At 36.0% G+C, this 16,734-nt stretch overlaps 1 protein-coding gene across 7 annotated transcripts in view; it reads right to left on the bottom strand.

Annotated features, from left to right (window-relative positions):
- The window catches only part of LCORL (ligand dependent nuclear receptor corepressor like), a 164,193-nt gene that overhangs the window by 13,820 nt on the left and 133,639 nt on the right, over positions 1-16,734 (bottom strand). For 4 of the 7 annotated variants that reach the window (XM_072620348.1, XM_072620354.1, XM_072620353.1 and 1 more), the window contains one exon: positions 11,875-11,952. The exons of 2 other annotated variants lie outside the window; for them this stretch is intronic. In XM_072620348.1, the coding sequence (XP_072476449.1) occupies positions 11,875-11,952 (78 nt within the window). Of the gene's footprint in view, positions 1-11,874; positions 12,009-16,734 lie in introns of those variants that run through there. One more of the 7 variants, XM_072620349.1, reaches the window with a different exon arrangement.

A 16,734-nucleotide genomic window follows, 5' to 3' on the forward strand; every position in this document is an offset into this window, starting at 1 on the left:
TAAAGCATTATGTAAGCAAGAGTACACAATTATAAAGTAGAAACATTCTATGACAATAGCAAGTCTATAAATTTTGGATTTGGGACTGATGCTTAAAAAGTACACAAAGTATACACAAGCATCCTCTGATGCTTCGCCTTCATATGCAGGTGACCCAAGTTGCTTTACGGCTATACTTTGACAGCACAAGCTTTGGCAAGTTCTACCAATCTGAAAAGGCTTGAAGAGTGGGGCAGTCTATATGTTTCTCAAGGACTAGACTTCCTAAGTTTAAAGATACTCAATATAACCATGGCCACCAACAATTATTTTTTTTTTGGCCACAGGAAATCTAGGTGACCATGCACTAAGGTATAGTGGTGCTATAGTCTGCATTGGCGGAGGAAGTACCCACACAGCAAAAATCATAGAAATCTTTAGACTATTTCCACCCATTTATTCATATACAGATATTTAGAACCTTAAAGGAGTATTAGCAAAGTGCTTAGTACAGAGCCTGGCAGGTTGTTCACTTGTTTTAGTTGTGTCCTACACTTTGTGACCCTGTTTGCAAGTTTTCTTGGTAAAGACACTGGAGTGGTCTGTCATTTCCTTCTCCAGTTCATTTTACAGATGAGGAAACTGAGGCAAACAGGGTTAACTGACTTGCCCAGGATCACAGAGATTTGAATTCAGCCTTTCTGACTCCACGGTCAATGTGCCATGCCACCTGCCTGTCCTGTCTTGCATACAGTAGACTCTTAATAAAAGACTATTCTCTTCATTTCCTTATTTACAAGGTGTCTACGTTGTGCTGGGTTATAAACGACCATGTCAGCAGAGCACAGTTCTGTTATCTTCTACCAAACTGGGAAAGACTGAAGAGTATTTGGATTTAGTGACAGTATTCAAGGAAGAACCTTGCTAAGGTGAGAGAAAGCTTAACATCAGGATGGCCACAGAGTGATGAATTTTTCAACCACAGTAACTCTTGAAGAACATCTACTAAGTTGTATTGAAGTTTCTAGCTTGATTGGTAGGGGATGTGCTCAAACTGTGGAGTAGATCCTTAAAATAATGAAGCACATATTTTTTATGTGCAAAGGTATATATACACACAAGGGAAAAGTAAAAACACAGAGCACTGGCCAGACCTTGAAGCTAAGAAAAATTTTGTTCCAAACTTAACTAGTTTTGTTTGTTGCTAAGTATAGGAATTGATATTCCATGAACCAAGCAGTAGCCAAGTGTCCTATAACTTGAAAGGGAAGAGAGGCTATATCACACTAGTTTAAACAACTCAAAAAATATTTTTTTGTAAAACTGAATTCATCAACTAGAACATTATCAACTTTTTTCCATCAGTGAGCAAAAGATATAATATATATATTTTTAATATATATATTTTTATTTTATATGGAAAAAACTTTCAAACAGAAAACATTTTTTTTAAAGTGGTAAGAATGAATTCTTAGGTTTTTAAGGGAGCTTGGGGAAATCTAGCTGTTTGATGATTAGTATCAGTAGTTTTTATGACATTTTGGTCCTATAGTGTATAGCACAATCACAAGGCACCATACTGTTCTCACTACTTGTAATACTTGAGAAACCCTTAAAATAACTTTAAGTTTCTACTTCATACCCAAGGGATTGGTAAAGGTGACAGAAAGGGAAAATGATAGAGTTGGATGGGCTGTGGGAAGACATTGTGGAAAGCAATTTGGAATTAGACCTAAAAAAAAATTAAGCTGCATAAGCTTTGATCCAGCAATATCACTAGCAGGCTTATATTCTCATAGAGATCAAAAAAAAAAAAAAAAAGAAGCCAAATGAACAAAAATATTTAAAGCAACTCTTTGGAGTGGTGAAGAACTGGGCACTAAATGGGTACCAAACAATTTGAGAATAACTGAGCAAATTATATTATGTGAATATAATAGAATACTATTGTGCCATAAAAACATGACTCAAGGGTCTGTTTCAGAGAAATCAGGGGAACCCTTGGATGAAATGATTCAGAATGAAGAGAATAAGGATAACAATTTATACAATAACAACGTGACAGCAATCAACTTTGAAAGCCCTGAGAACTCTGATCAATTCTATGATCAAATACAATTCCAGAAGATCAAGGACGAAGCATGCTCCCTATTCCTTACAGAAAGGTGATGGACTCAAGACCCAAAGGCATTTTTTGCACATGGTCAATAGAGGAATTTGTTGTGCTTGACTTCATTTGTTTGTTATAATATTTCCCCCTCCTCCTCCCTTCTTCCTACCCCACCCCCCATACAATGAGAAGAAAAGAGGTTGAAGAGAAAATGCTTTCTAACTGAAAAAATAAAATTATAAAAATTATAAAATTATAAAAATAGCTATTGAACACAATTTACCTCAGGACTTCATGGTGAGTAGGAAAGAAGGATGTTATTTTTTCTCTTGGAAATAATCTTTTTTAGAAAAAATATTTTTAGTAACTGGGATTTCAGAGATGGAGAGAATTGTCTTGATCCCTGGCACAATATTACTGTGCAGCGCTGTACCTTCAGGAGACATTCTTCCACTCTCTATTCTTCTCAATCCATCCTTTATACTGCTATCTCTGTAATCTTCCTAATCCAAGCTGCAGATCAATGGTCTTCTTGAGACACTTTTAGTAAATTCTTATTGCTCTTTGTAATAAGTATACATTCAAGATCCTTTATAGGGGTCTAATTTACACTTTAATTTTATTTTGTATTGCCCTTAATATATATTCAGATACATTCTTCAGATTAAAACTCAAACATTAAGTACCTATGTGCAATTCCAAACTAGAATCTTAATCTCTCCCTAATATCCTGATCTGTCCCACTTCAATACATTAATGCATGTTATCCATATTGCCCTCTGAAGACCTTCCCTTTCTTTCAAGGCTCAATTCAGATGACATCTTTTCCATAATCCCTTCTTAATATCTTGGCTAAAGATCTTTCCCTCTCCTGTCTTTCATGCCTTTCTATTCTAGTGCAAAGGCCAACATGATACAATGGAAAGTGTGTTGGACCTGAAATCAGAGAAACCTGGTTCAAATCCTTCCACTGAGGATTTGAGCTATGTGAACATGGGCAAAGCACATAATCTATTTCTCAATTTCCTTATCTATAAAATATTTAAATATCTACTTCATATGCTATGTCACAAATGTAAATATCAGCTATTCTGCATTTTGTTCATTACATTGTGTATTTCAAACTCTCAAATTATAAGATCCTTGAAGGCAGATCATGCAATTGTTATTCTTTGTGTTCTCAGCGCTTTGCACATGGAAGGCATTGAATATTTACAATGAAACTGTGCAAGTTTAAGCAGAGAATAGCTATTAGAATGCAGGGCCAGATTTGGATTCTCAGTAGCAATCTAGTTCCTAATATTAGTGCTTTTTTGAAATTGAAGACCAAATGGTTATTAAGAGATTTTAGACATAAGGATATTAAGGGCTATAGAGATGGCCCTGATCTTGAGTGAGCTATAGTTTTAGAAAGTATGGGATGCCCAACTTCCTAATAGCAAATGTCTTTCAGCGAGGTAAAAAGATTCTCTGGATACTGGTTGATCGACTAGATTTATTTTGAAGGACACAAAGCTCATGCTTTAATTTGATAACTGCTTGCTTTTCAGGGTAGAGATTTTAATATTTCTTATTTGTGGAGTGAGGGGCATGAGTTCTCTGGGAACAAATTAAGAATGGAAAATTAGTTATTGATGTGAATGTTGACCACCACCATGGTGATAAAGTTAAGGTAATACTTGAATATAGTTTTATCCATCAGAATTCTAATAAAAGGCAGTTTCTTAATCAGAGCTTAGAGTCTGTCAGTCCTTCTGGCTGAGGTGATTATCACAGGGAAAGACATTTTTAGGTAAAGGGTTTGTGGGAACATAGGCTAACAGTCAAACAATTCAGTTAGTTAAAAAATATAGAAGTGACAGTAGGCAAATTGGGAGTCTAGTTCACATTGGCTACTTCCCACAATAAATCAGAAATTTCAGGTGTACAAACATAGGGGGAGGGAGGATATTTTATTCTTGGAGTGAAAAACCTAAAATGATAATAAGTCACAATCTCTTGGCAGTCAAATTGATCTAATAGTTGAGACAAAAAGTTACAGAGATGGCACTGAAAGAAGGTAACATCCACATAGTTACACCAGGCTGTGAATCATCACTTTCTGGTGATACTTTCTAGACCACTAGAAGCTCATTCATCACCTTTTCAAACTTTCTACCTGGCATTTCCTCTTTCATTATAGGACTTCACCACCCCTGGCCCTTTGTTCCTGACCTATACAATGAAGGAGTCAGACTACCAGGATTTCATGATTAAGACATACAACAGGGTCAAGTCAATAAGCAGTTATTAAAGACTTGTGTACAGAGACAAAGTTCTGTACGTGAGGTGCTAGGAGAAAGTTCAGATAACACGGTTTATACACTTGCAGAATTCATAACCTGGTAAGATCCCTTTTTAATATCCCTTAGTTCCAATAGGTTATTATGGAAGACCTTCTGATGAAGCCAAGTACTTGAGTCTGAGAGTATGACTGACTCAAGAGAGGTTTGAACACAAGCTTGCTTTATTCAACAACTATGGAGTATATGACACAAAATTTCTTAACCTGGGATCCATGGACCACTTGGTCCATGAACTTGGATGGGAAAAACTTTGATAAGTGTACTTCAATGTAATTGATTTTCTTAATAATCCTATGTATTTTATGAATTTAAAAATAATTCTGAGAAGGGATCCATAGGTTTCACCAAAAAGCCATAAGGTTCATGATACAAAAAAGGTTAAGAAGCCTTGGCATGTTGGAAGAAGCATTGTATACTATGAACAGAACACCTAGAATCAAGTCTAAGACCCACTACTTATTAGTTGTGTGAAACTGGGTAAATTGTTTTTGGGAAAGTGTAGTACAATGTAATATGTACTGACAGTGGAGTCAGACCTCTGATCAAATGCTGCCAGTGTAACTTATATGTGTCACCCTGGGCCAGTCGTGTAGCTTCTCTGGGCCTCATTTTCCCCATTTGTAAAAGGAAGGAGACTCAGTGGCCATTAAGCTCCCTTCTGGCTCTAAACCTATGATTCACTGCAATGGAAAGTGAACGTGGAGCAAAGAGACTTGGGCTCCTATTTCAGGCTCCAATCCTAACTAGTTGTGTGATTGGGCAAGTCAGTTAGTCTGAACCTTATTTTCCTATCTGTGAAATGGAATAATATCTGCACAATTCAAAAAATTAAAACACTTAAATGATTACCTACCTTACAGGGCAGTAGAGACATTTTTATAACAAGTTACCTTCCTTCACCTGGTAAAGAGGTGATGGTTGTATGATGATGTTGCATGCCTGTAAGACGAGCTAGACCTAAGAACTAACATTCTGAAGAACTAACAATCTAGTAGGGATCAGAATGCATGTTCACAAATCAGTATGAAGAAAGTTAGCATGTGCCAATTACTAGTGCAAAATGATAATGGAATTCAGAAACGGAAAAGATTAAAATGATTCAATAAAACTGATGCCATTTGAAGTAAGTATTAAATGGAATAGTTCCAAAAGCAGAGATGGAAGGAGAGTATTTTAAGCAAAGGGAACACTGAGAATAAAGAAATGAAGACAGAAAATCTAAGAGTGTTCAGGAAATGTTAAATGATTCAATTTGGCTACGGCACAGGATAGAAAAATGGGATAGTAAAATCATATATTTAGAGATGGAAGAGATCTGAAAGGCCATCTAACTCAATATTCCATCCCCACCACCACCCTCACTCTCACCCTTTTTAATATGCAGACAAGGAAACTGAGGCTGAAGGAAGTGGAGTGACATGCCAAAGATCACATATGTATAAGCATCAGTGGGTAATTTGAAACCAGATTTGAAGACTCTAAAACTAGGGCACTTTCCTCAGTATCATGCTACCCCAGATCACTGGGGACCTTTAAGCTAGGCTATAAAGTCAGAGAAATATAATGCCAAAATAGAGAGTTTAGATATCCTTTAATCCAATTTCCTCATTTTGTAAATTTAGGAAATAAGGCTTAGGGAAATGAATTATTGTCTCAGAGTCACACATAGCTATTAAGTGGATGAGCCCCTTAAACTTTAGTCTTTTGATTCAAAAAACAGTGCTTTTCTTTACTGTACCACACTGCTTTAGATTTTACTCAGCAAATAGGGCGGGAGGGGGATGCTATCAGTCTGTGAGCACTGTGGGTGACACAACCAGAACAGTGCTTTAGTAAAATTAATCCGGCAGCATGAAGTACAGACTAGAAAGGGAAGAGAAACTAGTCAGATTATTGCAATGAAAGAGGAGAAAGGGACTATGATGGGGTCAGTGCAACTATAATGGAGTGGAAAGAACATATTGAAGTGGCAGAAATATCAGGATTTGACAACTAACTAGATGTAAGGGGGCAAGGGACAGGAGGGATGCACGAACATGACTGAATTTTCAAGGTTCATTGATAAGAGAGAATGGTGTTGTCATTAGTAGAAAAAAAAAGAAGTCAAAGAGAGCTGCTTTGGAAGTTTGATTTGCTAGCTAATATGTCTGTTCAAAGGACTGAAGAGAAGAAAGTATTCTGAAAAACTCAGAATTCTGACATGTGGTATCACTGTCTGAAGCATTTTGGAGTCTTCATCATTCAAAGCACTCCTGAAATTTGTACTGACCGACATAAGGATAGATAGTAGTTGAGTGTACTTGGGTATGGGGCAAGTAAATGTAACTATTTCATATTCTCATCTACTTGGATGGTGATAGCATACTGAACTCTGAGTAAATGAACTCATTTGGCTGGTCAGTTTTATCAAGTTCTGGACTATGGGAGTTAAAAGTATACATTTCATACACCTTACCTAAAACTCCTTGGCCTCAGCACATTCATTCTTGGTAAGGAACTGGTTAGTTTGGTAAGGTGTCACTTGAAACTCAGGTTTCCAGAAGGATACAGGCTAAAGAACTTTTATTTCTAGGGCCTGTCTTTCATTATTTTATTGTTTACATAGGGGTAAGACAATCAGGACTTGGTGATAAAGCAAGTCATAATAACTACTAAAAATTCTATGAAGACACTAATGGCAAATAGGTTAAAAAATGTTGTACAGAAATGACTAATACTTTCCTGATTCTGATATGGTACAACTGAGTGATGTAAAGGCATCCGATGTAAAGGCCAGGGTTCTCAACTCACAACACTGTTTTTGTTTCAATCATGCCCAAGATATTGTTCATGAACCCATCTGGGGTTTTATTGGCAAAGATGCTGGAGTGGCTTCACATTTCCTTCTCCAGGCCATTTAACAGATGAGGAAACTGAGGAAAAAAGAATTAAGTGAATTGCCCAGAGCATCTGAGGCCAAATCTGAATTAAGGTCCTTCTGACTCCAGGTCCGGTGTTCTATTCACTATGCCACCTAAATGCCCTAAACCCAAATTATTTTTGAGAGGAAAGAAAGAAGGAAAGAAGCATTTATTAAATGTCTACAGTGTGCCAGGAATCATGTGCTTTAAAATACATTTGATCCTCACAACAACACTGGTAATATTATCTCCAATTTACTTTTGAGGAAACTAAGGCAAAGAGAGGTTAAGTGACTCCACCAAGGTCACACAGCTAGTAACTGAGCTAGATTTGAACTCAGGTCTTCCTGACTGTAGACTTAGTGCCCCTGTGTCACCAACTAATCTTAGAGGGGTACAATATTAAAATTATTTTTGACCATCAGAAGATTGGGAACCATAGAAATGATGAAAAGAAAAGTCTGACATCTTAGATCTTGGTATCTTGATTATTTAATAAAAAACAAAGCACTGCAAAGCATGCCCTTTGACTTTCTTGGGCAAGGCTTAGATTCTGAATTTCTTTATATTAGAGTGGGGGAAAGTCAAGGGAGCTGAGATGTTATAATAGTATCTCTATGGCAAATATCTATAAAATGTTGGTAGTAAAGATTCATAACTTCCTGGGGGTAGGGGGAAGCTTTTAATCATCTTTTTCCACAGTCAGGCCAAGGAAAAAATATTAAGGATTGTAATGAGCTTGGAGGACATTTGAGGGTTATGGTTTGGCAGCTCAAGTTCCCTACACTGTGTTCTAAAGACTTTCACGTTAGTACTGATGTTTTTAGTTTGTTCTGATTTACCTTATTTTTTTTATTTTGCTACAATTAATTGATGCTATAATGGCCAATTCAGCTAACTGGAGAAATAAATGGGGAAACCAGAACTGGGTCAACAAATATCCTTTGTTGAATTAGCTCTTTGTTCTTCCTAGATAGAAGGTATGAAATACTAACAGGCTTCAGCACCTTTAATTCCATGTTCCCAGGCTCATTTATTTGTATCTACAACACTGCTGCTGGGCATTATTTGCCCAGTGACTCTAACTTAAAAAGCAAATTTCCTTGACAGTCAATGTAAAGGAAGAAATTACTGGAAAATTTAACATAGTAGGAGAAATGGAGATCTTACCCCAGAGGCAGTAAGGGGGTCAGATAGCTGGTTGTAAGATTACAGGAGTCCCTTTGCTGGCATTTTGTGCAAGACTCCGTTGCATTGCCCATATAGAGATCTGGGTGACAGTCCTGGGTCTCAGTCCTAGGGGGAGGAGGGACACTAGTACAGCAGAGTTTGTGGCCGGTGGGGAGCAAAGACCCTTGTCACAATTCCAAGGAGGAAAAGAGAGCTTATGCTTACTTACAGACCACAGCACAGGACAGAACAGCAGTAAACACAACTTTTCTTAGATCATATCTCATTGGAAGAACTGAAAACTTACAGACTTTCAGAAGCTGCACAAAAAACTCAAAGCTTAGAACAGTGCCCTCTCCATTCTGGGAACAGAGCCCAACTTTAACACTAAGTTAAAAGTCAAGAAATAGGCTAGAAAAGGGAGAAAACAACAACAACAGAACCTGACCAAGAAAGTTACTATGGAGGCAGGGAAGAGCAAAACACAAACTCAGAAGAAGACAACAAAGTCAAAGCTGCTACATCCAAAGCCTCAAAGAAAACTGTGAATTGGTCTCAGGCCCAAAAGTATTCCTGGAAGAGTTCAAAAGGGATTTTAAAAAATCAAATAAGAGAGGCAGAGGAAAAATTGGGAAAAAAATGATAGAAATGTAAGAAAATCATGCAAAAAAGGGTTGACAGCTTGGTAAGAGGCACAAAAATCCAATGAAGAGAAGAATACCTCAAAAAGCAGAACTGGTCATATGGGAAAAGATGCATAAAAATTCACTGAAGAAAAGAATTCCTTAAAAATTAGAATTGGGCAAGTGGAAGCTAATGACTCCATAAGGCATCAGGAAACAATAAAACAAAATAAAAAAATGAAAATGTAAAATGTCTCATTGGAAAAACAAGTAACCTGACAGACGAATTGAGGAGAGATAATTTAAGAAGTATTGCACTACCTGAAAGGCATGAATAAAAAAAAAGCCTAGACATCTTACAAAAAATTAGCAAGGAAAACTGCCCTGATATTCTAGAACCAGAGAGTAAAACAGAAACTGGAAGACTTCACCGATCACCTCCTGAGAGAGATCCCAAAAGGAAAACTCCCAGGAATATTACAGTCAAATTCCAGAGCTCTCAGGTCAAGGAGAAAATACAGCCAGAAGGAAACAATTCAAATATCATGGAGTCACATTCAGGATAACACAAGGTTTAGCACCTTCTACAATGAAGACTTAGAGGGCTAGAACTATGATATTCCATGCAGTGAAACAGAGGGCTTTCAAGTATTCCTAATGAAAAGCCCAGAACTAGACAGAAAATATGACTTTCAAACATAAGACTCAAAAGAAGTATAAAAAGGAAAGCAGGAAAGAGAAACATGAGAGATTAAATCCAGTTAAACTCTTTACAGTCTTACGTGAGAAGAGAATATTTTTAACACCTAAGAACTTTATCATTATTAGGGTAGTTAGAAGGAGCATACATAGAGAGCACAGGTTTGAGTTGATTATGATGCGATATCTAAAAAAAATAAAATTAAGGAGTGGCAAAAAAGAATGGACTAGAAGAAGGGGGAAAGAGAGAGGTAGAATTGGGGTAAAGTGTCTCACATAAAAGAGGCGTGAAGGAGCTTTTACAGAAGAGAAGATAGAGAAGGTAAGGGGGAGCGCTTGAACTTTCCTTATGAGAATTAGCTCAAAGAGGAAATAACATACACACTCAGCTAGATATAGAAAGCTATCTTACCCTACAGGAAAGTAGGAGAGGAGGAGGATAAGAGAACAGGGAGAGACTAATAAAAAGGAAAGCAGACTGGGGGAGGCATTAGTCAGAAACAAAATACTTTGGAGGATGGATGTCATATCAGGAGAGACAGAGAAGAAGAGGGGGTAGAGCGAGAGGGAGAAGAACAGAGAGAGAGAAGAATAAATGGGGGAAAATAGGATGAAGGGAAAGGAAATTCACAATAATCATAACTGTGAAAAAAATTTTACAGTTTCTCTGATAAAGGCCCCATTTATCAAATACATAAAGAACTGGGTCAAATGTATAAAAATAAGAATCATTCCCCAATTGATAAATGGTCAAAGGATATGAATAGGCAGTTTTCAGATGAAGTAATCAAAGTTATCTATAGTCATACGAAAAAAATGCCTTAAATAATTATTGATTAGACTGCAGGTTCTCCACTCCTGGATTAGAGGAATGCAAATTAAAATAGCTCTGAGTTACCACCACATACCTATCAGATTGGTTAATATGTCATAAAAGGAAAATGACAAATACTAGAGGATATGTGGGAAAATCGAGATACCAATGCATTGCTGATGGAGATGCAAACTGAAGAGCAATTTGGACATAGATCCAAAGGGCCATAAAATCATGCATGTCCTTTGACACAACAATGTCACTACTAGGTCTGTGTCCTAAAAAGATTTTATAAAAAGGATCTACATATACAAAAATATTTATAGCAGTTTTTTTTTTGTGGTAGCAAAATTGGAAACTGGGGGGATCCCATCACTTGGGGAATGGCTAAACAAGTTGTGGTGTGTGATTGTAATAGAACACTATTGTACTATATAAAATGATGGGCAGGATACTCTCAGAAAAACCTGGACTTATATGAACTGATGCAGTGTGAAGTGAGGAAAACACTGTACTAAGTAATAGCAAAATTGTACAGATAATCAACTGTGAAAGACATAGTTATTCTGATCAAGATAACATTCTAAGACAATTCTGAAAGACTCATAGTAAAAAATACTATACATTTTCAGAGAAACACTGGAGTCTGAATGCTAATTATAGCATGCTTTTTAAAACTTTATTTTTCTTGCTTTTTTTGGCATTTTCTTTCATAACTTAATATAGAAATATGTTTTGCATGACTATGCATGTATACCCTATGTCAAACTGCTTGCCTTCCAAAAAGGGAGGGAGGAGAGAAAGGAAGAGAAGGAAAAAGAATTTTGAACTCAAAATTTAAAAAAATGTTAAAAATTGTTTTTACATGTGATTGAGGGAAAATAAAATATAAAAAACCCAAGAAATCCATTTTTTCCAATTTCCAGATGGCTTTGGTTGGGAGCAGTGAGGATGGTTACAGTAAGAAGAGGAGGAAAGTAATATCACACCATTTCTTCCTATTCTCCCCATAAGGGTGCACATGGCTTAATCTTTTACTTTTGTGGCCAATGAACTGGCAGCCTTTAAGTTCTAGATAAAAATTAAAGAAAGTAAGCTTGTACCTCTGGGTTAGGAATCAAGGAAAGCACACACTAACAGAACTAGGAAGTTTGGAGTCCCATACTCAAGGGAGAGAAATTTAAAAAAAAAAAGTGGGCTAGGGAAGAGGAGCTCGGTATCCCCTAGTACATACCTGAGAAAAAGCTGATCTGGAGTCTCCAGAGATTGGGAGAAACTGGAGACTGGCACTCATGGGGCTTCCAACAGCAATCTATTGGGTAGGGGCAATGGCAATGACATTACAACCATGCCTCAGTAGGCCATGTCCTAAAGATTCACAAGGCAAAAAAGACTTTCAAGAACTTTAGATGGTGTGAAATAGAGAAACTTTTTTTTATAACAGCTGATGGGGATTCATCTAAACCACTGATTTTTATATGGAGACTCTCTAATAGAATAAAAAGTTGACTTGAAAATATCTCTGAAATTCACATAGAACAGCATGCGTAATCAATCCATTATAAGAAGTGCACAATGTTTTAACTGTGTTAAAATGATCACAACTTCTAGGAAAGTAACTTTTATTGACCTAAGGAGTTTTCAATTCAATGACCAGTTTTCATTTATTGAAAAACATGACCCTATAAATTTGAAAAACTCAGTAGCTAATAATAAACAAAAAGCTATAAGACAGTAAAGAACAAATTTGAGACTATTAAACTAAATCCAACTAATAGATTGCCAAGATATACTTTTGATGTTAAATGTAGAATTTTTGGAAAAGGTTGGAAGATTTTAATAATACCAAATTCACCTTCACTTTACTCAATAGATGAAGTTCAGAGATTGAAACAAATCCCACTAATGAACAGATTAGTCCTTAACTGAAATTTTCTGAAGTTTTAATTGGGAAGATTTTAGAAAGTAGAATATGAATTTTAATTTGAACAGCATTACTTATTAACCTACTACATTAGTCACTCTAATTAAGTTTGTTTGGATTTTAATATAGTTTAATAGTAACCCAAAACTTAGTAAAAAGAATGTATGATACATACTTTGAAAGTTACAAATATCTCATTCTGCCCTCTCCCCAAGGTTTACCACTTTCCTAATTTCAAAGAATATAGATAGATGTACTTCAAGTAGGCATCTATGCTTTTAATGAGCTTTAACTTCAGAAAGGTAATAGATCTTCCTAAGTTCATTATGAGACCTACATTTTTTTCTATTTAAGTACATTTTGCAGGTAGCAACTTATGGACTGGTCCTTACCAAAGCAGTACCCAAGTAAAGCAACCCTGCATTTAAAAAAGTTGAAAATACAAAAACTTGAACTTACAGATTAAGCAGTTGATTATCTGAATGACAAAAGGAATTAATCTTCCTTTAGTACTCTTTTATAAAGCATATGATATTTAATTGGAATTGTACAAGTTTGATTTAGATGCAATTTATCAGTAATACACTCTCTGATAAAACAAAATACATGTATACGGTTATTACATTTTATTTGGGAATATCAATCTAAACACAGAAACTTTGCCAAGACATATTTACAAATGCTAGAGGTGCCTAAGAACCAAGTGGAACTAGAGAATTTTTCCATGGATTATAATCTCCCAGATAAGTCACTTACCTATTCTATATTTTTTCTTCAAAAAACCCCCAAAAGATACTTAGGACACTAAGAATTAAAAAACACAAATTTTTATTCATCTAAAAACGACTGGCCTAAACATACACTTCAAATAATAATAATGCTGAATAGTATAATTTAAAGAGTAGGGGTTTAGAGTTTCTAGAAAAAAAGAACAAGATGGATTAGAAGAAAAGCACTGCTGTTTGCTTTTTTAGATACCCTCCAGGGGGTGAAAACAAATCGAAAGTTGATTACTTCTTACTATAGTTAATATATATGTAAGGAAGGCTCAATTTAGGCAAAGATACACATGAACACATACACACATATATGTATATATACACACATATTACACACATACATATGCATATAGGCATTTCTGGGACTGAAAACGAGGGGAAAATAGATAAAAGTGCTAGCTATATTGTTCACTAAGTTGGTCAAATGAGGGACAGATGACACAAGGAAGTAGATAGATAGCAAAGTAGATAGAGTGCTATGCCTGGAGTCAGGAAGATCTGAGTTCAAATCCTGCCTCAGTTTCCTCAACTGTAAAATGGGGATAATAACTGTATCTACCACCCAGGGTAATTGTGAGGATCAAATGAGATAATAATTATAAAGGGCTTAAGATTGTGCCTGCATACAGTTAAGTTCTATATAAGTGTGAGTTATTATTATAGGAACAATTCTATAGACTCTATTTCCACAATTATTTGAAAACAATTCAAATTGTTAACTTGAATTTTAAAATTCCTATATGAAATGGACTATAGCTTCTTTCCTATTCTGGAGAAATGAAACATATATTTGCATATTATAATAATGTCTCATTGAGGCAAGCACAGTCTACTGGGTTCAAAAGTAGGATTCAGATCTAGGCCTTCTTGACTTTTACATTTATTAGTTATATGACCATGGGCAAGTTGTAATCTCTAAGTTCCGCAGACAATTCCCTAAGGACTTTATTGATTCTGTCATAGATTGTCACCACTGTTATGAGCTGATGAAAGAAGTTTTCATTCTGGTTCATTCTCCACTCCCTAAGTGGAAGAAATCACAGATCAATTGTATAAAATAATGTCTTACATTTGATTTCTAAATAGCATAGTTTTTTGCTTTTGCTTTTTTTTTTTTAAAGTATAGCTATTAAAAAAAAAGATTACAAAAGACTTAAGACCTTTCTTTAGCAGGATGAGACAACGAGAGGTCACAGACTTAAGAGTTAGAAGGGACCTTAAGGAACATCTAGTCCAACCCCTCATTTACAAATAAGGAAACTGAGGCTTAGAGAGGTTAAGTGACTTGTCCAAGGTCTCATAAATAGTGACTCCAAATTGAGCATTTTTCACTGACCATAGTAATAAAGAACTGAGAGAAAATAGAATAATTAAGTTCTTATTTTGCTTTTGGTCTCTTTGTTAAGGAGAATGGTCTTTGGGTTAAAAAGGACAAAATGAAAAGGCTAAAGAGCTAAGTAAAACCCAAAATAAATAAGGAGGCAGTAACTGCTTTCAATGAGTTCAAGTCACCAGCCCCAAACTACTTTATAGTAGTTACAGTAGGTTCTGCCAGAACTGATAAATGTGATTATTGAGTTATGTGATATGTGCAAGGTCAGAGAATGGGAAAGGTGCCCTAGGACTAGAAATAAGCAAATGCCCAGATTTTCAAAAAAGTGAAGAACTCAAAACCTGTAAACTACAGGCATATGAACTTAATGGGCAATGTGACATTGTGGAAAGACTGCCCGACTTAGGATGAGGAATTGCCTTGGTTCAAATATCATTCCTCACACTTGCTAGCCATGTGGCCTAAGCATATTCCTTTAATTCTCCAGGCCTCAATTTCTGAAATGTAAGAGGTTGAAACAATACCTGTAATACTTACTTCACAGTGCTGTTGCAGGGATGAAATAAAGAAGGCACTTTGCAAACCTTAAAGAACTATATAAATGCAAGTTAGAATTATTCCTGGTAAAATTCCTAGAATGACAAGATATTTTTTAAATATTTAGGAAATGGTCATCATTAAGAGCTAACCTATCTTTATCAAGAACACATGATACCAGATTAACATAATTTCTTTCTGACTGGGTTATCAGACTGGTAGGAAATAACAGAAATACTTTATTCAAGTATGAAATAAAATCTTGCAAGTAACATTTATGAACAAAAGGAAAAGAAGAAAGGTATGTGATATTTCAAGTTAGGTAGACTTGGACTTGGTTGACTGACTATACCCAAAGAGTAGTCATTAACGGATCAGTGGTAGGAGTCTCTAGTAGGGTATCCTGTGCCTGGCTCTTTTTTTTCCCTTTAAGCACTTTTATCAAAGATTCAGAAAAAAAGCATAAATGCCCACCTTATCAAACAAGCACAAACTATTTAAATAACTGGCAACACCGTATGACAGGCAGGATTCAAAAATATCTCCAATCTCCAGATTAAGAACGAGGGGCCAATTGAAAAATTTGAAGACCTGCAGTTAGGTTCACAAATCACCTTGAAAGTAAGTACAAGTTGTAGAAAGTGTGGATAGCATTTTATCTGAAAAAGATTTGGGGGTTTTAGTGAATTGCAAGTTTAGTGTGAGTCAATAGTGTGACACTGAAGTAAAAAATGCTAAGGCTGCATTAAGAAACATTATCTAAAACAGGGGTTCTGACACTGGGATTCATACTCTTGTTTTAAAAAATGTTATAACTGTATCTCACTATAATTGGCTTCCTTTGTAATCTCACATATTTTATTTTATGCATTTAAAAACTTTTTTCAAGAAGGGGTCCACGGTCTTCACTAGAATGCTCAGTGGGTCCAAGACACAAAAAACAGTTAAGAACTTTGGATTTCAAGAATAATCAGATGGTGATCCTCTACACTGTGATCATACCACATGCAAACTCAATTAAAAAAACTAGAGATGTTTTGTCTGAAGAAGTCTTAGAAGGCACATAAAGGTTAATATCTTAGACTACCTTCAGAAAGGCAGAGTATAGGTCCAGGGAGGTGAAAGATTCACTGGTCAGGCCACCTCTGCAATAGTGTTTAGTTCCTGCACCACATTTTAAGAAGTCTGCTAGGCTGCAGAACATCCAGAAAAGGACAAGCAGGGAGGTAAAGGGTCTTGAGATAATACCATATGAGGATCTGCTGAAGGAACTAGGGATTGGACAGGCATATTTACTTCCTTGTGGACCAAGGATTAGACTTGTTCTGCTTGACTCCAGAGGTCAGAACAAGGAGAAATGAGAGGAAGCTGTGAAGTGGCAAAATTTAGACTTGTTCTAGAATAAGACTGTTTTAGGGAGCAGTAGATTCCTAGCTATCGTTGCCAACTGTACTAACAATCATGATGACAGGACTTTCTCCAATTGAAATCACTCCTCTTTAGATCCACCATCTCTAATTA

Source organism: Notamacropus eugenii, chromosome 6 (assembly GCF_028372415.1).
Source record: "Notamacropus eugenii isolate mMacEug1 chromosome 6, mMacEug1.pri_v2, whole genome shotgun sequence".
Taxonomy (NCBI): domain Eukaryota; kingdom Metazoa; phylum Chordata; class Mammalia; order Diprotodontia; family Macropodidae; genus Notamacropus; species Notamacropus eugenii.